At 32.2% G+C, this 26,836-nt stretch overlaps 1 protein-coding gene and 1 pseudogene across 1 annotated transcript; both read left to right on the forward strand.

Annotated features, from left to right (window-relative positions):
- The first annotated feature begins 10,263 nt into the window (after positions 1–10,263).
- Positions 10,264–11,770, forward strand: LOC128162307 (multiple epidermal growth factor-like domains protein 10). The gene is made up of 4 exons (XM_052825459.1): positions 10,264–10,325; positions 10,404–10,465; positions 10,591–10,728; positions 11,565–11,770. The coding sequence occupies exons 1-4, from the start codon at positions 10,264–10,266 to the stop codon at positions 11,768–11,770; spliced, it is 468 nt and encodes a 155-aa protein (XP_052681419.1).
- Positions 11,771–17,678: 5,908 nt separating this feature from the next.
- LOC128162309 (latrophilin receptor-like protein A) lies at positions 17,679–19,388 on the forward strand (annotated as a pseudogene).
- The last annotated feature ends 7,448 nt before the right edge of the window (positions 19,389–26,836 follow it).

Raw genomic sequence — 26,836 nt, forward strand, 5'->3', positions numbered from 1 at the left:
GATCGTGTGTGACGTAGAAGAGTCAAGCCATTTTCTCAGGTGTGCGGTTGTGTTGCAGGTGGGGCGCACGGTTTATCTACTAGCATGCCTATGTACATAGCTGCTTGACTTACTTCATAACACCGGCACGGAAAACAGACCGTAGTGAATAATATACAGTGCATTCGATATGTATTCTTGTTATTTTTGTATATAAAGTTAAACTTTAACCTTATTCTAAATTTAGCTAGGCTAGCATTCACAAACCTTTCCTGTGTTGTTCACTCCGGTGTGACAGTGGAGAGAAAGTTTAGATAAACCATTCTTATTTATATCGATAACTTTAAACGTCTTTGTATTTGTATTTTTCGTCTCCTTTTAAACGTATTTTTCTACTGTGGATACATTTTTTGGTATAATGAATTAAATGTGTTAAGCTGACGTAGGTTTCCAAAAATGGAAGCCATATTGGTTTAAACTTTGTTTACATGTTACCATGCATATGTATTTTATTAAATATAGACAGCTATCAGATATTATATACTATAGTAATATAATAATGTTGCCTGTGGTTGTTGCCTACATTGATTTATATACTGTGCGTACACATTTGATTTATTAGTGTTGACTTTGTAGCGTTGTGAGAGTTGTCGATGAGCATGATATAGCACACGATTGGATCCGATAGGACTTTGTTTCACTGCCACGTCACACCACAACTAGTTATATGACTACAGCCCCAGGAATAGTGATGGAGTGGACTTGTGAATGTCATTATTGAACCATCAGCGCAGACATCCGTATCTATATGTCGATGATTGAGATAAGTGGAACCCTATAGCGATAGGACTTGTGGACAAGAAGTGTTGTTGTGAACATTTGGCAACATATATAATATAAGCATTACAGTTTAATTGTGTTTGAAAAACTGGACATTATTAGTAGGATCATTTAGTGCTCTATTTCTCTTTCTCAAACGAGAGATTTTTAAAAGAGTTATTCTAAACATATAAATCCTTTTTCTAATATACTGGTAACATTGAATCTACAAAGTTATGTGTATTGTACATTGTATTTTAATATTTCCAAACACATGTCATCTAGCTGAAATGTCCTATGTTATTGGGTTTTTTGGTTGCTTTATTTATTGTTTGAATTTGGTAAAAACGTTTCAAAGTGTGAATAGCTCAATTTCGCTGAAAGCTATTTAAGAATTGTTCCATATATTTTTCTTAATTTCCACGCTTTAGATAAAGAACATACGTGCATGATTATTGTTAATATCAATGTGTTGTCATATTATAATTAAGGCTTGCCAAGTGTCTAGGTATGTGATTTTAATATATATGATTCACAATTATCCTTTGTCTGAAGCACTTTATATCCAACGATTTTAATTTACATTTATATATGTTGTGCATATGTAGGCAGATGGTTTGAATATTTATTTGTGTATTACAAATTTATGTTATGGTCAAAATGTAATTTTCTTTAATAAAAAAAAATCTTAAATTAGTTTGTTTGTGTTTGATTATACAATACAAGCATATTCTCAATGTACATCACTTAAAACGATTATTAAACAAATCATGTTACGTTATAACTGAGTCTGTTCAAATCAAACTCAACTCTGGTAAAATGCCATGACTGTTCTTGTTACATCATTGTGGTAGTCGAAGAACCTTAATATTTCTGGTAGCTTTGAACAAAAAAAGATCATTCAAAAAAAAAACTATTAAAACAAGAGGCTAACTGGCCTTAACGGTCACCTGAGTAGCATACATCCCATACACAAACTTGTCACGGAGCCTCATATATGCATCTAATTAATTAGGTTTCATACTGGAGTAGAAAAATTATAAATTTGTAATGACGACCACATTTCAAAAAGAACTGTAGAACCTATAATTTTGGTGAAAAACTACGATCTGGTCTACAAAATCATGAATTCAGTTTTCCTTACAGGTGTGTGGGAGTAAAGAAGATAATTTTTAGCGTTATATGCTTTAACATCTATACATCTATTTTGAGGGGGACATGAAAATTAAAATTTCAGTAGAGGACTTTCTGGTTAACATAATTATTAGTCATTTTTTTTTTTAATACAGATGTGTGTGAATAGAGAAGAAAATTGTTAAACATTATATGCATTAACACTACATTGCCATATTGCACCCCCCCCCCCCTCCCCTTTCATGTCCTGAACCCATGACCAAGAGGCCATGAATTTCACAATTTATTTTTTAAGATTTAAAACAGTTTTACTATATGGTCATATTGGCCCCACCCTAGAGCCTGAACACCTAACAAAGGAGTCATGAATTTAACAATTTTAGTAGAGGCCCTCATGGACATCATAAACATGTATTCAGTTTTTTGCTCACATGTGTGGGAGTAGAGAAAAAGATTCTTTAAGATTTAAAACAGTTTTACTATATGGCCATATTGGCCCCACCCTAGAGCCTGAACACCTAACAAAGGGGTCATGAATTTTACAATTTTAGTAGAGGGCCTCATGGACATCATAATCATGCATTTAGTTTTAAACAAATACATATGGGAGTAGAGAAGAAGATTTTCTAAGATTTAATACATTTTTACTATTTGGCCATATTGGCCCCACCCTAGAGCCAGAATCCCTGACCCTCGGGCCATAAATTTCACAATTTTGGTAGAGGGCTTCATCGACATCATAACCATGCATCCGGTTCTTTCCTCACATGCGTGGGAGTAGAGAAGAAGATTTTTGAAAATTTGGCTTTTTTGCATAATTGGCCCCGTCCGTGGCACCCCCAGGGTTGTAGAGCCATGCATTTCACAATTTAGATTCTTCTTAACATAGAGATGCTTCACACCAAAAATGGTAACGATTGGCCTGGTAGTTTGCAAGAAGAAGTTAAAAATGTAAAATTGTTTACGCACGACGCACAGACGCACGACGCACGACGACGGACGAAGACCAATTGCAATAGGTCACTTGAGTGACTCAGGTGACCTAAAAATCAAAGAGCGAAGGCTTAACAGCCCTACTACCCCAAAAACACATATATGTATATTAAATACTAGTTTTATCAATATTCGTTAAATACCAATTTTCGTGGTATTTCGTTACATGTATCCATAAGGCTGTAAATTTCATTGATCAGAAATAAAAAAAAAATTGATTCATACGAATATTACTGAAACCACAGTACTATTTACTTAATACAGTTTACAATTAGAATATTATACTTTACGATTTCTCAATTATATGAAACTACATGAGCACCGAAATGAAATGGTAAAATTCAGTTTTGTAAAAGAGAATGAAAGTGGTATATAAGAGGAAAACTGCAAAATCTCTATTATATGAAATAGACTGTCATTCGATCGTAACATCTGACACATGCATTAGGTATTTCAATGCCACAAAGGGCGATTGGTCATTTCATGTAAAACCTTACAGAGAAGTTGCGTTGCTAAATCAGATTAAAAGCATTGAGTGTTTAACTATGATTTTCAATTTTAAAAAATGATTTAAATGTAATGCCGAGGTCTTTATTTCCGTCGAAAGCGGAAAACAAATAAAATTTATCACTCTATTTTTATTATGCGAAGATATAAACGTTCTTCGTCGATTAAACTGTAAACTTCCCTACACTGCATAGTATTATGTACATTTATGATAGAGTACATTATTTAAGTGGTATTGGTAAAATATAAAACTAACGAAAAATTAAAAAATATGTATATGAGCAGCCACATTTTCAACATCTGTTTTCAAATATGAATTTTAATTTCCTGGTTTTATTTTTGTTTAGCTGCAATTGTTTATATAATATGCTTAGTGAATGGATATTTATATTTCTAAAATCTTATGCTAAAAGACATATAATCATTCACTTTTAAGGATTTTTGAATTGTCAATTGGATTCATTAAAGGGACAAAAAACAATCTTTAAGCAAGTCCATAAAGTTGGCTTAAAGGTGGCGTAGAGGTGGCTTAAACGCTATACAATATTTAAGCCACCTTTAAGTCACCTTTAAGCTGAGCTTATAGGTCCTTAATGTCCAAACTTATCTAAGTCACCTTTAAGCCATCTTTAAGCCACCTTTAAGCATCTTTAAGTGGCATTTACGCTCCCTTTTAGTTGTCTTTACACCATCTTTAAGTTCCCTTTAAGTCAAGTTTGATCAAACTGAACAATAACAAATATTTTAAATGTAAAAGCTCTTTTATAGGGATGGGATGGGGTGATCCGAGTGATGATATGATTTCCAAGGAAAGGGGGGGGGGTGTTCCAGGCGGTTTTAATTGTAGCTCCATTAAACACAGATCATCAACACCGCTCAAGTGGACACAGATTGCCGTTATAAAATTCTTTATAAATTTTTTTTTGGTTTCAAAATTAATGTATGGGTGAGCGCAGTCTCTGTATTTAAATCTGTGCATGAAATCATATTAAAGTATGCTTGTTTCCTATTATAAATTAATCGGTGAATTCTCTCTCTCTCTCTCTCTCTCTCTCTCTCTCTCTCTCTCTCTCTCTCTCTCTCTTAGTTCATCTGGTTATTAAACAAAATACAGAAAATGAACCAAAAATGCATGATTTAATTTAAGAATCGGTTTAAGGTATGTCATGTTTTTCAATTTTAATTATATCTAGGTCTAATTCTAGATCTGCTAGATACATGTTAAATATGAAAAAACCCTCAACTGCCTTTGTTATATCGGGCAGGATATTACTGCTTTGTTTGTCTAGTATCATAACGGAAATTTTATAGAAATTGGTTAAAGTACATGCGTTAAATAGATAGAGTATGTTTATTTATGTTCAGGGAGAAATGTGTATTTAAGTCTAGTGATGAGCCTGTCGACTCCGGGTCAGAAATCTAAATAAAACGCTACTACTGACCACGGTGCATCAGATCATTAGTATGCACTTGATCGCATTTACTTATTAGGAGGAGAATGGTGTAGCGCAGTGTCCGTTCGTATAAAATGGGGGTGCGGGAAACACAGCTCTCCAGTAGTCATCTGGAAGCCCTCTTTCTGCCTCCTCTTTTATACAGGTAAGATGAATTATAACGCTTGCGCGCATTCTCAAAAGTAAAGTTAATTGATTCAGAGGGTTCAACTAATATGTTATTTTCAGAGATTATTGTAATAAGTATTAATGTTGATAAAGGACTATGTGCGGTTTTATGCATTTGTTGCCCCCAAAATAAAAGTTTTAGAAAGAGCTTTAAAAATAAGGTGAAAGATAGTTAAAATCATATTGGAAATAAAGGTATTAAAGGATATCACCACAGTGACGTCATAATGTAGAAATGACGTCATGAAGATTGCATTATTTTGATAAATTGATGTTTTGTAGCAAAATATGGGTGTTTTCCGATGGTTTTTCGACTTGGAAACATCGAGCGCAGGCTTGCTCAAGTACCATTTTTAAGTATAATGTGTATAATTTTCTAAAGAAAAACATATGATAAAATAGCACTTGAGCAGACCTGCGCTCTTTACTTTCGAATGCAAAATATAGAGCAAAAATGATAATATTTTCATTTGTTTACAAATTTGAAGGAATTAGGTCATTCAGGTAAAGTCATAGATAACCAACGAAAGAGCAAAGACGACTAAAATCAAGATTAAAGTTATAGGCATCCTCTATACAATGGTTTGTGAAGATTTTATTTTTATACGATGCATGTACTATTTAAAAATTGGTTGAAATCGGGGGCAGATATTTGACTATACCACACATAGTCCTTTCATTGTAAATAATATTGATATTTATTGTTAAAATGTCATATCAAATTAATAAAAGAGTAGTCAAGCTGTCTTTTGCCTTCTCCCAAGGTTGAGGAGGAGAGAATTCTGGGTTATTTAACGTGGCACAGACAACGCCAGGGGTCTGGTCAAGGATGAATAAGATCTCAAGGATCTAATTAACTGAAATATTGTATTGAGCGCAATCCTAGTACGATAATAGACATAGCTCTGTTCGTTTGTGTATATCTTATTAGAGTCTTTTATTTGTCCAACTTAAGAAAACCTCTGAAACCTACACAGAATAAACAAGATATACACAACAGGTGTGCCGTGTGCCCAGGTACACGTCCGGGTTTCTAAAGGCGTAAAAATCTTAGTATGTACATGTATATGATAAGTCTAGTGAATAAAAGTTTAATTACATTTGTAATTCATTTTCAAATTATTTTTTCCTAACTCTGGGTTTTAAAAATGTTACTTCTACAAATTAAGATACATATATGTTAGAGTAAAATCAAGAGGCTAATTAGTTACTGAACCGGTGATCATAAATAGGGGTTACTCATTTAAATAATATATAAGGGTAATATGCCACATACCCGACCTGGTACATCATACAATTGTATGTACAAGTATATGTATACATCATTTGCAATTGCCATATGCAGTAAATACATCACCGGTAATTGGTAATATTGTTTGTTATAGAACAGATAGTCTAAAAATCATGTATACAATTAAATATTTAAACACACTGGAACCGTGATCATGAAAACCGGGAAATTTTGTAGAACTAATACCCTTATAGTTTCTATGCTTTCAATAAAGAAATGGTTTCATCTTCTTCCTTGCATTTCATTTAGCTATGAATGAGATGAACGTATATCTACTCGGTTTAAATTCATCAACTAAGTAGGCCTTCTATAACCACAGGATGAATGACCATCTTTAAGTCCTCCTTAAAGATAGCTTAAGGTGTTTAAAGGTAGCTTAAAGACGATCTTTAAGCCACCTTTAAGCTATATGTGTTGCTTAAAGGTGGCTTAAAGAAGGCGTAAAGATGGCTGAAAGAAAGCTTAAAGACTATCTTTAAGCCACCTTTAAGCCACCTTTAAGGACAACTTATAGGTCCTTAATGTCCAAACTTCTTTAAGCCACCTTTAAGCCACCTTTAAGCTACCTTTAAGCCACCTTTAAGCCATTAAAAAAAATTTAATTCAATATTGTGCTTAATTTCCAACAAAATGTATTAACTTTATGAAAGAAAAGGTATTAAAACGGTTTTGTTCTAGAAAGAAAAATGAAAAAAAAACCCACAAAAATCCGGCCACGGCGAGAATTGATCCCGGGACCCTTAGTTTACTAGCATCACCACACTTCCTCTGCGCCACGGCAACTTTCATATATTTGAGCGTTTTTATATTCTATATATATCAGTGGATATTGAATCAATGTATTGAATGTGTTTAGTTGAAAAGATTTTGACAAACCATTCAGTTTGTAACAATCAATTATATCTAATTTATAAATTACATGCATGCATGTATTTAGAATGAAATACGGAACTTGGTCTTCAGTGAACAAAAATATATTATACCTTAATGGAAACCGTTAGGTTCACTATAGAAGGTTTTCTTAGTTACTAAATTTAAACCGAGTAGATAGGCCTATACGTTCATCTAATTTATAGCTATAAAAATGTAAGAAAGAAAATGAAATCATTTCTTTTATTAAATGCATTGATACTATTAGGGTATTTGTTCAATTTCCCGCAATTTCCCGGTTTTCATGATCGCGGCGCCGTTCCAATATGTTTAAATATTTACATGTAATTGTATGTACATGATTTTAAAACTATCAATTCTATAACAAACAAAATTACCAATTACCTATTTATGATCACCGGTACATTAATTAATTAGCCTCAAGATTTTACTCTTACATACATGTATCGTTAATTTATAGACGTAACATTTTTGAAACCCAGAGCTAGGAAATAATACTTTGAAAATGAATTACAAATGTAAATTAACTTTTATTCACTAGACTTATCGTATACTCGTACATACTAAGATTCAACGCCTTTAGAAACCCTGACGTGCACTTGAGCCCACGACACACCTGTTGTGTATATCTTGTATATTCTGTGTTAGTTCCAGGGGTTTTCTTAAGTTGGACAAACAATAGACTTTAATTAGATATACACAAACATGCACCTGGGCACACGACACAACTGTTGTGTATATCTTGTATATTCTGTGTTAGTTCCAGGGGTTTTCTTAAGTTGGACAAACAATAGACTCTAATTAGATATACACAAACGAACAAAACTATGTCTAGACAAACAAAGCAGTAATATCCTGCCCGATATAACAAAGGCAGTTGAGAGTCTTTTCATCTTTAACATGTATCTAGCAGATCTAGAGTTAGAAATAATGAAAATTTAAAAAAAAAATACAAACCTTAAACCGATTATCAAATTAAATCATGCATTTTTGGTTCATTATCTTTATTTTGTTTAATAACCGGATGAACTGAGAGAGAGAGAGGGAGAGAGAGATTTTTTTCACCGATTAATTTATAATAGGAAACAAACATACTTTAATTAGTTTAATGCACATATTAAGATACAGAGATTGCGCTCATCCCTACAATAATTTTGAAACCCCCAAAAAATTATAAAGAATTTTATAACGGCAATATGTGTCCATCGGAGCGGTGCTGATGATAGCGATCTGTGTTTAATGGAGCGACGATTAAAACCGCCTGGAACACCCCACCCCCTTCCTTGGAAATTATATTATCACTCGGATGACTCCCTCCCATCCCTATAAAAGAGCTTTTGCATTTAATATATGTTTTTATTGTTCAGCTTGATCATATTGACTTAAAGGCCACTTAAAGACAGTGTAAAGGCAGTGTAAAGAGAGCGTAAATGCCACTTAAAGATGCTTAAAGGTGGCTTAAAGAAGTTTGGACATTAAGGACCTATAAGCACTTGCTTAAAGGTGACTTAAAGGCGGCTTAAAGGTTGTATAGCCTTTAAGCTCCTTTAAGTCACCTTTAAGCCACCTTTAAGGACTTGCTTAAAGATGTTTTTTTGCCCTGTGAACAAGCATTCTGAGAGTATTGCATAAGCAATACACGTCCACTACCGGTTTGTGGAAGCACTGGTATGCAGAATATCGAACCCGAACATTCAAAAATTGGAAAATAAAAAATGAATTTTCTCGAAAATATGTCAAACAGACGCTACAAAAGTGGAAACTTGATCTGTAGTTTGACATTTTGAAGCTGTTTAGCAAATTTCATGTAATTCCTCAAACGCATAAAGAAAAAAAAAAGTGTGGTAAACTGAAGTGGGACAGACAGACGGACGGTCAGACAGACGGACGAACAAACAGACGGACGGACGGACAGACGGACTGACGGACGCAGAGGAAAGCTATAGTCCCCTCCGGTGAAAACCGGTAGGGGACTATTAAGCCTAATGGTTTCCATTTAGGTATATTTTTTTTTTCACTGAAGAAGGTCCGTATTTCATTATAAATACATGAATGCACGTAATTTATAAATAAGATATAAATGATTGTTACAAACTGCATGGAAGTCAAAATTTTTCATGTAAAAAATACACATTTATTACATTGTTTCAATATCCACTTATATATAGGACATAAAAACCGTTTGTATTATGTATGTTGAGGGTGTGAGGTGCTGCTTGGAGACGTAGGGCCCCGGGTTCAATCCTCGTCTTGGGCGTAATGACTTTTATTTTCTAGAACAAAAACTGTTTTTAATACCTATTTTATCATAAAGTTGATACATTTTGTTGGTAAATTAAGCACAATTTTGAATTCAAAATTTTTTTATGGCTTAAAGATGGCTTAAAGGCAGCTAAAAGGTAGCTTAAAGGTGGCTTAAAGATGTTTGGACATTAAGGACCAATAAATTGTTTTTAAAGGTGACTTAAATGTGGCTTAAAGATAGTCTTTAAGCTGCCTTAAAGCCATCTTTACGCTTTCTTTAAGCCACCTTTAAGGTAACTCCGCACCTTTAAGCTATCTTTAAGGAGAACTTAAAGATTGTCATTCATCCTGTGATTATAGTACATTCACAAAAAGGCAAATTTTGACATTTTTGCGCAATTGCTTAAAAGTGCTCCGGTATGTTTTTGTTAAGTAACGTAAAATAGAAAAAGATTCAAATATTCAGCTCTATCATACATGTAGTACTGTTTTCAATAAAAGAATCGCCTCAATATAACAATTGTACCACTACACGTGTGTTGTTTATGTCATAATTGGGGTTGTTAGAAGCGAATTTAACAACAACTTTTATTAACTATTAAAATTCCCACATGTAACAAAGCGTCCACTCAAGCGCATATGTAGCTAATTACAGGGAAGATGATACCATGTTTATAGTCTAAATAAAATTTAACAATTTTCCAAGTTTTACCGGAATAATGATATTGCAGTTGTTAAGCTTATACTCGGAAATGCAATAAACACATTTAGAAAAGAGACGCCATGTTCTGCAGTCTTTTTATAGTGCTGCCTCTTCTGGTCATACAATTCGTCAATATGACAGGGTAAGTAAAAATATTCAAAAACGTTTAACCTATAATAGTTGAACGTATGCGATAAGATATATTAATTTTATGTATTAGTAGAATTGAGGGTAAATGCTATGCGAATCACATGTGGGATTCTGAAGAAGGACAATGCAAGCGTAAGTACTGCTTGTACCTACACAAAAAATTTATCACAAAAAAAATTTAAAAAGTGAAAACTTAAAGCGCAAGCTATTGTTGTGATAAATAATGCTAAAATTGTTTGTTTAACTTTATTTGTCAGCTTGTCCTCAAGGTTATTTTGGAATAAATTGCACATCAAAATGTTTGATGCCATTTTATGGATTGAAATGTAAATCAACATGTAATTGTACCGATGACAAGTGCCACCATATCCAAGGCTGTAATGAAATTCAAAGTGGTGAGTTTTATGGTCAAATTTGATATAACTTGTTCTTTCAATATATATGGATCTTTATTTAATAATTAATATTAATTAAGTTTAACATGGAATTTCCATTGTTTCGTGACAAAAAGCAACTTAAAAAAATATGTTATTAAAAAAAGATTCTTCAAATGCCTATGGAAAACGTGTTCCATTGTCACTACAACAGCTGGAAACAGCTAATTACAAGATACTGATATTTTTTTCATAATTAATTGCTCTCTTCAATATTTGTTACATGTAAACTGATACATGTACTCAGTATCTATGATGAACTTTTGGAAATGAAGTAATGTGATTGTTTTCATGAAAGAGGGAACATTTTCAAAAAATGAATGAATTATTTCCTTGCATAATACTCAGTCCTTTTCTTAATGCTCAAGAGCCTAGTATAAGTTCAGATGGAACTCTTGAATGAGTGATCATGTTAAGATTTAGAAAAAAAAAATTAAGGTAATAAACAACAATTTTTAATCTAGAGAGTTTCTATGTTCATGATCCAGAATCAGTATAAACATGAACTCTTAAATTCTCTGTTTGAATATCTGCAATAGTATACCCATATTCAGCATAAACCTAAATCTACATAACAATTTGTGATTTCTCAATCATTTTTCATGATAATTTTCAATTTTATTCCCGAATAAAAACTTATTTAACTCTTTTAAACTATTTTAATTCTTACTTAAAATCCAAATTTATGCTTGTACTCGTAGAATTGCTGGAATTATTTGTTTGATATGGTCGTCGGGATTTGTCGACCTTATTTAGAAATGCTAGTTTATATATATTTCTACGATTTGCAATTTTAGTTACAGACAGTTATGGCAGTACAGTAGAAAACGATACCAACATGACTGGCAAAACATTTACCACGGAAACAGAAAGTAAGTGGATGCGCCCCGTTATCTTTGGAGTTTTTGGATTAGCAGGACTGTTGTTTTTCATCACAGTGATTTACATGTATAATTTCAAACACCAACACATAAAACGCACAGGTGTTGCTGAGACCACTTAGCATAATCATATTCCTGTAATGAATTCTTTTTATTTTTTTGGTTTGCAAAGATGTTTTATCCCTCAAATTATCAATATCTTCATAAAATTTACTAAAATAATCAAACAATTGCAAATGATAAAACAATTTTCCGAAATAATTCCTAGAAGATTTTAAAATTTTGAAAATAACCTTAAAAATATTTTAAATTCAGTTTTCGTTATATACCTAGCTGTTTAAATATAGTCGTGAGTTAGGGGTAGTTTAAAAAATATACATGTACGTGTTTATGAATGCATTAATTTATGCTTTTGTGATTTTCGCCATTTTGTTAATGTCGAATGCATGACGTACGTGGATTTTTAACTGCGTTAACATCAGCTTGTACGTATATATGTAATTTCATTTGTTTATTTCATAGTATACATTTATATTTTTATACATTTTTTTCTTCCTGTTACAAGTTATATACTTTTATAAACTTTTATAATTTTAAAAACGATTTTTTTTTTGTATTTTTTCACACTATTTTACGTGTTTCAAATGTCGTGCTAACCTTTTGGCGATCGGCCATTCTGTTTTGAAATGGAAACAAGTGAGAAATATAAGTATTTGTAGTATTTGAATTTTTTTTGCCGCATCATTTTAAGTATTTGCAATCTTTATATTTAAACTGGCTATTTTCCAGTACTTTTATTATTGTCCTAGCAAAGTTTGTTTTTGTCAAACAGATTGAACAAGATGTGACGATGTTTCATAAATAAATAAAAAAAAAACAATCAACAAATCAATTCATAATGACTTTATTTACTCACTGCTCAGAATCCAGATGCTATTTTAAAGAAAACGACATTGACAGTGTATAAAATATTGTTTTTTGTCTTTATTTTTAACACATGCTCATGTTTGTTTTTATGATTTTTATCTCTTCCCATCTCGGAGTTCTGGATGGCTATAGAGTTTGCGTTTAATTAAACCTGAATGGTGAGCAAACACTGAACGATTGCTGAGCGTATAGTGAACGCACTGTGGACGATTTAAGATCGGAGAGCACACACAATGCAGAGCTGAAAGCGTTAAACTGAGCGTTGAACGCACAGTAAGCAAACGATGAAGGCAAAGTGAGCAAACGGTGAAAGCAAAGTGAGCAAACGGTTAAGGCAAAGTGAGCAAACGGTGATAGCAAAGTGGGCAAACGGTGAAGGCAAAGTGAGCGCACGCTAAGCAAATGCAAAAATGGGAAAGTAGAACGTTTTATGGACTGTACATTTAGCTCTAACCCAAGTGCCGGAGTAATAGGCAAACTGGTTAATGAAGGTGGTGTCACTCTGATTATATATCTGTGCCATTTCTCTTAATATGTTAATCGTTTCCAACTCCACAATGTGTGACTTATCAGTCAAAATGAAAAAAAGAATTGTTTATTTCCGAAATACAGGTGCTGAAGAGTCATTTCGTTTTGATATATTTCTATCATGCACTGAATGATTAATTCCAAGACAACATTCATTCTTAAAATTCAATAGAATCATACACAGAAGTTTTATCCAGTTTTCTTAAGAGTTTTTGTTGATACTTAAATACTAAGACTGCTTTGTTTAAAATTAATAATGTTATTTAAAGTTACCTACAAAAATACATGTAAAACTTATTGCACGATCATTCAATTATAAAACATGTCACTATCATAGTTACTATGCATATTAACTAGAATCAGCATCTTAAATGCTTTGAAAATAGCATTTTATTACGGAAAGTTGGCGTTTTAAAATTCAAAATCATGTCTAGGTCATTTAAAACCTATATGGTCTATTTTTTTTATAAATAGTGCCTGTTTATGATGATAACAGTTGAAATTGACACCCCAAGAAAACCATTGTCAACCTACGCGAAGCAGAGGTTGACAATGTTTTCCGAAGGGTGTCAATTTCAACTGTTATACTCCCAAACAGGCACTATTTATTTCATTATACTGAATGTCTTAATCTTAGAGAAATTTTATTGCTTTTATGTAGAAATGACGTGATTTCCAGGCGAAGCGTACGCGCATAATTTACGCACATATAACAGTTCGTTGTGTTACCCGTTACCAAGTGTGTTGCTAACACTGAGGGTAATAGAATGAATTATCAACTGCGTCTAAACCAATCAATGTCCCCAGTTACGACAAAGAGGACACGACGGCTGTGATCGCTCAGCAGAGGACGCTCACTCCTCCATGGCACCTGATCCTACCTCTATCTGTTAAGAGGTCCGTGTTGCTCTGCTTTAAGGTAAGGTTTGCGGTTACAGGGAGATAACTCACACATTTTCATTGTGACGTAACACCAACTACCCTTTATTTCGGTTATGACGTCAAAATTTATATGAAGTCATAATTGATTTCAGGGTTTTTTTTATTTCACGGGGTGTTTTAGTTTCAATGAAAAAAGAAGAGGAAACAAACAGTTTATCAATTTCCACGAAAACAAAATCCGCATCATATAGTTTTGAATAGTGTTTTAGAAAAGTCAGATTACACATATTCTAAGATACGTTTTTCCTGAAATCGGTGGACTTGGAAAGGTTTCAAATAAGATGTTTTCGTTTACATAATAGTAGTCCAAAATTTAGACTTTTGTTGCATTTTATTCTATTTTTAGATAGTTCATCAGAAATTAATAAAAGTGAATCATGATATTGATAGTGATATTATTTTCGAACATTTTAAGCATTAATAGCCCCCATAATAGTCACATATAAAATGTACATTTTTTCATGAAATTGTTTACATTTCATCAAAAAAAAAAATTGGAAATCATGAACTTTGACCTTTTGTAGTTATAAAACGGGACGGGCAAAATTCATTTTAATTTCATGAGAAAAAAGACTTTAGTATAGTGAACAAAATGGTATGTAACTTTGGTACAACCTCTAAAAAATGCAAGCCGCAAACTTTACCTTAAATGCGTATTTCGTTTAATAGATTTTTGAGATGGTTAACAGTTTGTTATTGTGATATTTTCATCCATTAATATTCTGCTTGACAACAATTTCATGTAGAAGATTGCACGGTAAACTAAGTTGGTATCAAATACTTATGAAAACTTAAATTTGTTAAATGTACTTCACATTCACCATAGTCCTTCCTTTTTTTGAATTAGATATCAGTTTGTGTTAAAGCTACATTTACTCATTAAGAATGGCTGAACCATTTTTCTACTGAAAATCAGACATTGCACCTTTTTAGTGTAAGATGTACATGAACTCTGGATGGTACAAAACATATGCTATTGTGAAATGAATATGCTTAAAGTGGTTCTTAAACATTATCGAGTTGAGAAGAATATTCCGTTTTCAAATGATTTCTAGGTTTTCCTGATATAAAAGGCAGCAGAAGAAATACAATCCTGGTGTATAATGAAAAAGTGCAAAGTTCGTTTAAAAGGTACAGACAGGAAACAAAAGCAAGACATTTAGCAAAAAATGATAGTTCACTGCGTAAAGCAAAAAAATCTAATATTACTTTCATTTATTTTTGTGTGGAGTCTTTTGTTTTTGGTATTTTTTTCTCTGTCAGTAAATTGTATTTTAACTACATTAAAGTTCTTATATGAATCTTTTTTTTAGATCTTCAAGATGTGATTATACTCTGTCCCGAGTTTTTGTTTCCACCACATTTTGCTCGATCTTTCGATAATCATAAATACTTTTGTGCTCAAACTACTTTCATCCATTAATATGAAAAATGTCAGATTATCTATTTTGAAAAACCCCCTCTACCGCTTCAGTTTTCAATACACATCCCAAAAAAGAAAGCTTACGGGGATTTTGCATTACATCAGCCATTGATAAGCCATGATGATAACGTCAAAAAATGAGTACTTCCGAATTGAGAAAAGATGTAAAAATTTCCATTGAAAATCTCCGTAAGAAATTTGTTTTCGTTCCTGTGTACTTTTATGAGTGAAAAATGATAATTTTTCAATGAAGATATATTGGATATGTTCATTTACAGGTACGTGTATATTCATTGAAAATCATCAAAACGTGATGGAGGCAATAACTTGGGACAGACTATAGAATTTTATGCTTTGTGGAAGTTTGTATCATTCTTAGTAGTAAACAAATGCATGGACATATGTTTGATATTACTTATTTTGAATATGTTATACAATACAATATGGCGATGTTTTGACCACACATTAAGGAAGCACTCCAGTAGAACCCACAGGGAAAATATTAAAGATTACGCCAAAACACTTCTGACAGAGGATCAATTTAGCAGAGATCGAAAAAAGAGAACAGGAATTTAAACTAAGTAAAGATTAATACGATTTAAACTAATGTGGTAAACTCTCTTCTCTTTTCCAAGTATTTTTAGACATTTGCCAATGATTTTGACAAATATGTTTCTTCATAATAATTTTAAATTGTTATGAAAAATGGCAATAACAAACTTTCAACCATCTCAAAAATCCATAAAATGAAATAAAAATTTAAAGCAGAGCAACACGAACCACTAAAAGGATAGAGGTAGGATCAGGTGCCTATGAGGAGTGAGCATCCTCTGCTGACCTGATATACATGTACTATATTCCTTACTTATCAACATATTAAACTTTGAGAAAATAAGAAAGGGATTGTCTGACTATACAGTACAGAAGTCAATTATTGGACCATTTTTTTTTATACGTAACAAAAATGAAGTTTGTTTGTGCGAGGTAATATCAAGTTTTAAAAAACTTCGCTCTCAACTGTCATTGCAAGGACCATTTATATAATATCATATAAAAATCTTATATAAAAAATGACATAACAATTACAAATAAATAAATTAAATGAAATAAAAGAAAACTAGAAAGTAAATGAATTTCCCAACCAAAAACCTTTTTATTGGCTAAAGTTGAGTTCTTCGTCATCACGTTAGGCTATGGTTAAGAAAAATTATCCAAAAACATCATAGAAGATAAACATATTTTAAATGCATATAGTTTCATTGATAGAGACCCTCTGAAGTTATTACAGAACTAAATATACAAAAAAGAATAATAATACGAAAATATCTCGATAATTGTGGATACCTTTTTATAATGCGTCCCTTTCGAGCAGTCCCACATGCATTGAATTAACTTTTTAGTTTCTTAGAAAAAAAGGAACAATAAATGTATTTTCAAAAGACTTTATTGCATTTTTATTTGATTACATTTAATTCATTCGTGAATTCACGCAAATGAATTTTGAAATATCTATGAAGACAATTATGCATTCGGTTGGCCTGCCGGATACAAAACAGCTGAAAAAGGGGACTTAACCTAGACATGTCTTACTTTACATTCAGTGGCTAAGATATCCTTGTAAATCATGAAAATGCGCTTGGGATTATAATAACAAATTTAATTGAATCACAATGCATCAATGCTGAAAAAAATTAAATGCGCGGTTTGTTTCTGTTTCATAAAAAAAGGTGTACTTTTACTAATGAAAATGAAATTGTATAACCTTTTTTAATCTAACAATCCGGAGTTTTCACAAAGACACCTAATTAATTTGATTGAACTCATTTTCAAAAGCAAACAAGGTTGTTTTCTGTAGATTGATACCTATGCAAGGAAACAAACGTAACTTGATGAAATTTATCTAATGATGCGTTCACAACACGAGTTAAAATAGAATCGAAATAAAAGTTTGCCTTATAAATACAAAATGCCAAATATCAGAATAGAAAGATTTTCTGTCTTTTGATGTAATCAAGATTATTGGTTTTTATATCAAGTAGTATATATCAATTTTGAGACACTCTGTACGAGTTAACCATTTGCTTATCCGGAAGCCCCAGCAAAACCCCATAGTTTCATTGAGTCTTAGCAGAAAGCACGTGTTGCCTTTTAGAGCAATTATATAGTAATTTGTGTTCTCAGCAAGTGTTAAATAGCATTCACCGTTTGCTATGGCCCCAAAGCGCAAAGCAATGCCAGCAAAGCGTAAAGCACCCATAGGGACGCCAGCCCGAGCGCCAGGGAGAAAGGTTCCCCGCCATTCCAGAACAGGCCACACTGCGGACCCGCCACAGGCCCCAGTGGAGGTTTGACCACCACCCTAGGCAATAAATAGTTAAATATCTGCGCGATATTAGAATAGCTGCCAGTCGTTCACATCACTGGTACAAATATGATGAACAATTCCGTCTGCGCAAGGTGTCCAACCCAGCTATGTATTTGGGTGATTTACATTATGAATTCTTGCTTCTTTATGTCACCAATCAATCATCTAATTTTATGTCACAGCAAGGTTCTGATTCTCAATTTCAACATCACAACAACCTATTACACATGGGTCTTCTCAAATCTTAAAACAAGCTGATGTTAAACAAACCTGCAATACTTACAATAGGGGTTACTTCTGCCCTTTATTCCCTGGATGCCGCTTTAATTTATGCTTGCAGTCATTGCGGAGGTAAACATCCCAGAGTTATTTGTGCACGAAAATAAACATTTGTATACATCAGGACACACTCCCATAAAAATTTAGGCACACTTACAAGGTTATGAACATGCAAATTTCTTGCTCAATGGTTTTAGTTTTGGTTTCAGGTTTCATTATCTGGGTCGTAGGAAGCTCGTAGGGAAGTCTGTATAAACATTTAACCATAGCACTTGAAAAATCAAGAAAGAGTTACAACTCAACAGAGTAGCTGGCCCCTTTCCACAACCCCCTTTTGTAAATCCAAATGTAAAACAAAATGCATTCTGATAATTTTGGCGAAGATTTTGTTTTCCGCACATTTCAGATTACTCATATTCCATCAGAAATATCAGATGGTATTGGCGAGTTTGTTTTGCATTTCAATGGTAGATAAGATACAATGTAAGATAAACCTTTTTAAAACTTTTAAAGTCAACACCTTAAACTGATGACTATCGTGTTTAATTGTTGTAGCATGCTTTTTCTATTCTTTCTTTTCTTGACATACATGGTATTTCGAACAATGCAAACCTTACCTGGCCTTATTCTGATGAATGTCGTGATATCTTTGTTTTTTACACAAATTGTCTTTTCTGGAAGTTCGTATATCAGCTTGCATAGTCTTTTGAGTTCTTCTTCATTACTTTTGGCTAACCCTTTCTTGCAGTCAGTTCACCTGCTGTTTTCATATGTGTCGAGTTTTTGGGTTGTCAAGCACATCACACTTGAGATTTTCCATGAAAACATTCTATAATTATGTTGTTTTTACTCATTCAATCCCAATGTTACTCGTTGGTTTGTTGATTGTGACAAACATTTGCAGAAACAACAATATTGGTTACGGAATGACCGTTTGTTTCGTAGAAGATACTTATTCAAATCTGCTAACATTTATAATTCCTTTTGCAACTTCTTGCCTGGTGAACATCGTTCTATATGTTTATTTTGTTTGTACTATTATTTGCCGAAAACAGATTCAAAAGTCTAAAGAGGACACTTTCTATATCATAATTTCTCTTAAGCTGTTACAGGAGGTATTTTTGTTTTCACAACTATTGACGCCTTCCTACATCTATCGGTTTTTTCCTTCATTACATCCATGATAACTTCCTTGCAAGGACTCTTTATTTTCATTAGTTTCTTCACATCCCATCATGTTCTCTCTTTATTTATAAAAACAATGGAAAAGAAATAATACGAATTCTTCTTGGAAACCAAATAGCTCTACTGCGAACTGATTGTAAGTTTCAAGTTCTGATAGTAATATAAAATGAATGTAAGGATAAAGATTATATAAATTTGCTATTGTTTTTAGGGTTGCCCCCCCCCCCCCCCCCCCATCTTTGCTAGAGAAATATCATTTATGTAAAAGTTATTCTATACATAGATATCATTTTTCTACAGATTACATAACGTAACATTTAGACTGGAATATCATACGTATTGTACATTGGGGTTTTTTTTCCCTAAATTTGCTGAAATTTCTGTAAGGAAGGAGTCTTTTCTGGTTTTCAACCTGTCAAACGTAAATCTGATTAAATGTTCATTAAATCAAGATAAAAGGAAATTAAAATAGTATATTTTTTCCCTCTTTTACTATCATACAAGCATAGAAATAGAAATCAATGTTTAGAATCTAACAATGACTACTATACATTTGTTGCGTAACGTTGGCGTAGAAAAATACCAAGTTTCGCAATTTAGAATTGCTGTAGATTAATGAAACTTTATAATAGGTAAAAATCAGAAATATTTTCATTTAAGAATAAAAAAAAAATCAAAATATCTTCAAGATATAAGAACATTAGAAGAAATGCGGGCTAAGCAATATCACTTTTAGTTTAAATATTTTTTTTCTTTATTAAGTAGTACAAGCTATAAATAGACATTCTGATTTTCAATCATTCCATAGAATCTTCATATCTTACACAGATGTCTAGAAACGTGTGTTTTATTGGATGCACTCTAAATATCTTTTTTTTTGGTAAACATAGCTAGGATAGCTTCTTTGTTATACGAAGAGCCAAAGTCGATTCCTAAAAAAAACACTTTGTTTTTTTATAAACCATAAACCAATGACACGTATTTAATTTTCATTGTACATGTATTTGATTCATGATTATCCTCTGATAAAATCAATGTATGTCCATCAATGTCAGATTGCATTCATTACTGTTGTAGATATGTACGCAGACAACGCTCGTATTTGTTACTGTATTACAGTTTTATTTTACGCCATAATGTAATGTTACTTGTATATAATAAAAACATTTGAAATTAGAAGTTTTATTTGATTATACAATACGATCACAAAATAATCCTTTTTCGAATTGAATTTGTACAGTTTTCGAGTAAATCAATTTGATGCATGTATATTTTAATGCATATTTTATTTTACATCATTTTCAACTGTTATTAAGGTAACAATTGTACCCTTTTCTTATAATCTGGTAACACGCCATTGATGTTTATTATTAACTCCAACGGTAGTTGAAAACCCCTAAATTTCTTGATTGTTTTGAACAGTAAGGGACCAGTTCACAACCTCCCTAAAAAAAAGAAAACCTACCCCCCCCCCCACTTACAAAAAAAATAATCTTTTACAGTGTCGAACGCATATATGTACATTTAATTTAATATGATTTTACGCCGTTTACGACCAAAGTATTATAACGTACGACTCCTTAATTCTAAAAAACTTTATGAGCAATCAAAGGAAATAGTAAAATCCAGTTTTTCTAAAAATGAATGAAAGTTGATTAACAGGAAAAAACTGATATTAAAGTATTTGATAATCACATACTTGTATATGAAATAAACTGCCCTCTTATCGTACCATCCGATATATACACGTAAGCATTTCAATAGGTTTAGAAGTCATTCTAAAGGGTAAAAATATATAATTTTATTAACAGACTGGTTTTTTTTCTATCTAAATCAGAAAGAAAAAACTGAAAGATAAACTTTGAATATTCTTTTTTTTTCTAGTTTCAAATGCTAATCTAAGGTCTTGATCAAAGTTGACGTTATATTGCGTTCATTATGAACAGCTGTGATTGAGGAAATATGTAGATGCCTTTTGTCAGTGTTCTGTGATATAACGTTAAATTTCTGCCTGTGACACCTATTTCCGTCCGAAAGGGATGGCAAATAAAATTGTCGCTTAAACCGTAAATTTCCTTTTACGCTAATACCATTATCTGAACTTCTATATTAAGCAAATTGATTGTAATGTACAGCGCTTGATAATGCTGAACACGCTTTAACCATTTTGTATTGGTCGAAATCGTCAGCTGCGTAAGAAAACTATCCAGCATGAATCACCAAAAAAGTATTTTAATCTTTTAAACGTACATTTATATCAAAATACGTTAATTCATTTTTTTTTCTAAGCATGCTGCTTCAACAGAAAAAATGATAGAAAAATAAACAACAACGACGTTTTCACGTTTTTCTCAAATATCAATTTTGATTTTTTAAACTTGGCAATTTTGTTGGTTATGTGATAATCGGAGTTCCTAAGATTACTTTAACAATAACTTGATGTATATCAATTTCCTATAAACACACTACGCATCCGCTATATATTCAAGGAAGAATATATAATGTTTAGAGTCATTAATAAACGGGTTTTTTTTCCAAATTATACCGTAATGAGGATATCACTGGTGTTTTAATCATTGACATGACATAGATACATTTTTGATATGAGGCGCAATGTTTTGCATTCTTTTAATATTGTTGCTTTTCAATATGACAGGGTGAGTAAAATTATTCAAAGATTATTTATAACAAATGAACACTTGCGAAAAGATATAGTAAATTTATTTATTAGTAGAATTGAGGGTAAATGTTTTGCGGATCACAAGTGGGATTATGACAAAGGAAAATGCACGCGTAAGTACTGTCTGTATTTACACAAAAAAGCATATTACTAAGAATTAATAGCGCAAGTTATAATTGTAGAATAAATGCATTAATTGTTTGTTTTACTTTATATGTCAGCCTGTCCACGTGGATATTTTGGAATAAACTGTGCATTTGAATGCCTGCCTCCATATTATGGTTTCAAATGTACATTCAAATGTGACTGTTCCCATCACGACTGCCATCACATTCATGGCTGCATTCAAAAAGCAGGTGGTGAGTGTTATGGCCAAATTTGATAAAATACATATATGTTCTTTCAATATATCAAACAATGTAAAATTCATACATAATATTAGTACATTTTACGATGAAATTTAATCCTTATTTACAAAGACAGTTTAAATCAGTTTGTTTTTTATATTATACTATCGATTGACAAACCTTTAAAATGAATGCAAGTTTTGATTGATTACAAATTATATTTTGATAGATTCTTCAAATGCCTATGGAAAACTTAAATCGTTGTCAATAACAACAAATGGAAACTACTTAGATGGTACTAAAATTTTCACAATTAATGTTAATCTCTTTATTATTTGTTACATGTAAAAAGACATTTTGTACATATATGAAGAAATTTTTGATATGAAATGAAGTAAAGTGTTTATGAACGGAAGAATATTAAAAGGCATGAATCACTGACATGCCATTATATTCTGTACATTTCATGGCTTTGAAGGGCTAATAGTATAAGTATGAATCCAACTTTTGAATGAGGGACCCCGCTAAGGTTTAGTAAAATTAAGAATCATTATTTTCCTATCCATAGTTTATATTTGATCATTATCGAGAAACACTATTAAGATGAATTTTTATTTACTCTTTGTTAAGATATATAAAAAAATATATACAAATAAAAACAAAATTTTATGATTAACGCGATGACTTCACTTTCTCTATAGTCAACAGTCCTTATTTATGTAGCAAGATACCTTCATCACCTGCCTATGGTGTTTTGTCTCTCTGTAAATTCGAAACGCAGGAGCATGATCTTTATATGAACAGTTTCTAAGGCGAGGCAAGCTACAGACAAACAAGTTTATGAAACAGGACTATCAACAGTCTCGTTTGATTATCTTTTCGTAAGTTCTATGGTCGATACAACGACCTTGTCAGCAAATACAATCCTATACGTGGTCGCGTGCTGACTGACGTTTTTCATCCCAATTGTTAGAGCATAATTAATTACTCAATATTCTACGGACTTGTCCGGGGTTTTTTTTCCCCAATTACGACAAAGAGCACACGGCGGGTGTAACCGGTCAGCAGAGGATGCTCACTCTTCCTAGGCACTTGGTTCTACCTCTATTATTTTTTTATTTCCGTGTTGCTCTGCTTTGAATTTGTATTTCGTTTTACAGATCTTTGAGGTGGTTGACGGTTTATTTTTGTCATTTTTTATATCGTATACCTATATCTATATTTTATACATAAATCGATCTACACTTTTATTTTTATTTAAATCCAACGTTATGTGTATTCTCGTGAAATTGCTTTAATTATTCGTATATTAAGGTCATCAAGATTGTTTGACCTATCTTAATATGTATGATATTATATATTTATAAAACGATTTTAATTACAGACAGTAATGGAACTACAGTAAAAAAAGATAACAGCATCAACGACCAAACTCTTACCAGTGAAACAGAAAGTTGGATGCGCCACGTTATGTTTGGAATTTTCGGATTAGCTGGACTGTTGTTTTTTGTTACAGTGATTTACATTTATAGTCTTAAACATAAGCAAATTAAACACCCGGCTGTTGCTAAGACCCCTTAGCATAATCATGTCCTGGTAATGTTTGTTTCTTTTGGGGTTCAATTTATAAATTATTTGTATACAACGAACGCTAGTTATTAATGTAAACCAAAGAAAACATTTCCTTGTCTTTCATTTATAAAATATTTATAAAAAGTAAACAATGAAAGAAAAAAATATGGAAAAACCACGCCGAAATAAATCCCGGAAGATTATTTTTCGCAAAGCTAAAAAACATACATGTAAGTTTTGAAGCATTGTTTGCATATCTGAATAAGGAAAACAAAATCAGTGTAGGCTTACATTGATCAACTATTATTTTGTGAATATTCTGATTAACCGTTAAAAGATCGCTGTAATTTGATTTTGTTAGTTTGTATGTTTAGTATTGTGTATGTGTGAGGTATCTTTTTAAATTTAATTTATATTATATCTAACTTTTTTATAAAGATATGACAAAGTGTGTGTTATTGAATGTAATTATTTATTCTCCGTGATCCTAGCCACGCTTTTCTGATCACATTTTGTCTATCGTCCGTCTGTCCATCCGTCTGCCAATCTGTACGTACACTTTCACATTTTTAATATCTTCTCCAGGTTCATTGTGTATAGGAATACATAGAAAAAATATTTTAATATCTACTCAAAAACCGATTCTGGGAAGATTCAAGTTTGTTTAAATCATGAACAGCGTGGTTAAGATGAGGTAGAAACGGGGATCGGGGGTTGGGGATTTTTTTTTTACACAGGAATATAAAGAATTAATCTTCTTCTGAAATACCATTTGCCTAGAAAAGCTGTAACCCAAGTGAAAGCAACCTTAGGTAATGTAGCATCAAATTCGATAAAATCAAATCTTGAGGAATAGGGTTGGGCAATTTTGCAGATCCAAATTAAAAAAGAAAAATATTTTAGTCCAAAAACCATAAATGTTAAAATATGAATGGTTTTACCTGTATGCAAGCATTTTGACATTTTGCTGATTCTTTAAAATGGCATGGACTTTAGCCCCGGGCGTTTCTTTGGCTTCACAAGGAGTTTAGAGTGTGTGGTAGGTTTATATCCCATATATAAACAATTATTAACGATCTTCTTCAGATGCTCAACAATGCTCAGAATGTGATATGACTATAAAATTATCCTGTTAATTTGTTGACAATCTAGCCTTCTTAGCAGTTGTGATTTAAAAGCAGATGGCGTTACTTTATTACAGTTTTATCTCATTGTAATTCTGTTGAAATTCACAAAGGTACTAATTGCGCTTCATTATTAGCAGACCTATTTCTAAATTCAATTGAAGCAGAATTTATTAAGAAACATGTACAAGAAAAAATTCAATCAGTTGTTATGGCCTTCAACACGATTTTAGGTATATCGACGACTCATTACCATTCAACAATTGTTATTTCCTAACTAACGTCGACTCGTTATATCCTGGAGAACTTGGAAAAAAAGGAATACAACAGATTTTACGTCATTTGTTTCATATTTAGATATTTTACTTGGAAAATACATTTTTGGTATATTAAATCTAACAACTAAACTTGATGACAAACGTGATGACTTCAATTTTCTTAGGTGACCTATTACAATTGGTCTTCTTCCGTCGTCGTCGTGCATTCGTCGTGCGTTAACAATTTTACTTCATTAACTTCTTCTTGAAAATTATAAGGCCAATTGTTACAAATTTTAATGTGAACCAACTCTTTGGTAAGAGGTATGTAAATTGTGAAATTTAATGACTCTACCTCCCCCGGGGGCCACAGGCGGGGCAAAATATGCAAAAAAGGTCAACTTTTCAAAAATCTTCTTCTCTTCTCCCACACATCTGAGTAAAAAACTGAATACATAGTTATGATGTCCATGAAGCCCTTTACCAAAATTGTGATGTTCACGAACTCCTCTACCTCAATTGTGAAATCCAGGGACACTGGCACCTGGACAGGGGTTTAGGTTGTAGGGATTGGGGGGGGGGGCAATATGGCCATATAGTGTTTATACACATAATGTTTAAAAATTTTCTCTACAGCCACAACAAACGGAATAAAAACCAACTGCATATTTAGAAAAAAAAATATCCTGTCATTTTTAATAATATTTCATGTCACTTGCATGTAAGACAAAGGTTATGGCTGGGAAGATGGGTGGTGGGAGGGGGGTGGGGGGTGGAGGCGGGACTTGGAATATGTATTTGTGAATTATGTATATGTATTCTGCTTAGGAATTTCAATAAAAGAAATGAGTTTATTCTCATGCTTAGATGAAAAAAAAATGAAGCTGTCCATCTAAGTTATCGATGTGATATCGTGAAAGCATTTAAAAAGTGTTCAGGGAAGAGGAATATGACAGTTAATGGAATTATTTTCCCTTGCTTCTTCATTATTGATTTATCTTCCTTTGCTTGTTCATGATTAGTAGGTAATCATCAAATATAATGTAATTAAGAAGTCGCATGATCAAAATAGTTATGATAGTATTTTAATCATTTAAAACAAAAACAGGTTTTTTTTTAATAAACAAGTAGGCTCATTAATAATTAAGGAACAAGTAGTATATTAGCCACCTTGTTTTAGTTTATCTATGAAAACATTTAAACATAAAACCTATTCTGAAAATTTACATACCCGGAAAAAATACTCTGTATGGAAGCTGTACACCTTTTTCAGTAGTACACTCTGCTACGAAAAAGCCTTGTGCTAAACTATAGGATTACGAGTCCTTTACAAATGATTTTAGACATGGAGGTGGATGTTATTACAATTTTTTAATTTTATACTCCAAAATGAAACTCAATTAAATGCATTTAAGAGACAATTTTGTGTATGTGCTATGGTACTCAGATGACTGTTAAGGCCTATTGGACTTTTATTTTTAACTGAATTTAAGTGGATTTACAGGATCAAAATCATTAAAAAGACTAAAAAAAATCATATACTTGTTAATGAAATAAAC

Source organism: Crassostrea angulata, chromosome 9 (genome assembly GCF_025612915.1).
Source record: "Crassostrea angulata isolate pt1a10 chromosome 9, ASM2561291v2, whole genome shotgun sequence".
NCBI classification, from domain to species: Eukaryota; Metazoa; Mollusca; class Bivalvia; order Ostreida; family Ostreidae; genus Magallana; species Magallana angulata.

What these genes read in the sequence shown, in the direction of transcription:
- LOC128162307 (XM_052825459.1), top strand. Translation starts at nt 10,264, where the DNA reads ATGTTCTGCAGTCTTTTTATAGTGCTGCCTCTTCTGGTCATACAATTC. An exon ending in TGAAGAAGGACAATGCAAGC is followed by an intron (nt 10,466 to 10,590) that starts GTAAGTACTGCT and finishes TTTATTTGTCAG; the next exon opens with CTTGTCCTCAAGGTTATTTT. An exon ending in CTGTAATGAAATTCAAAGTG is followed by an intron (nt 10,729 to 11,564) that starts GTGAGTTTTATG and finishes TTGCAATTTTAG; the next exon opens with TTACAGACAGTTATGGCAGT.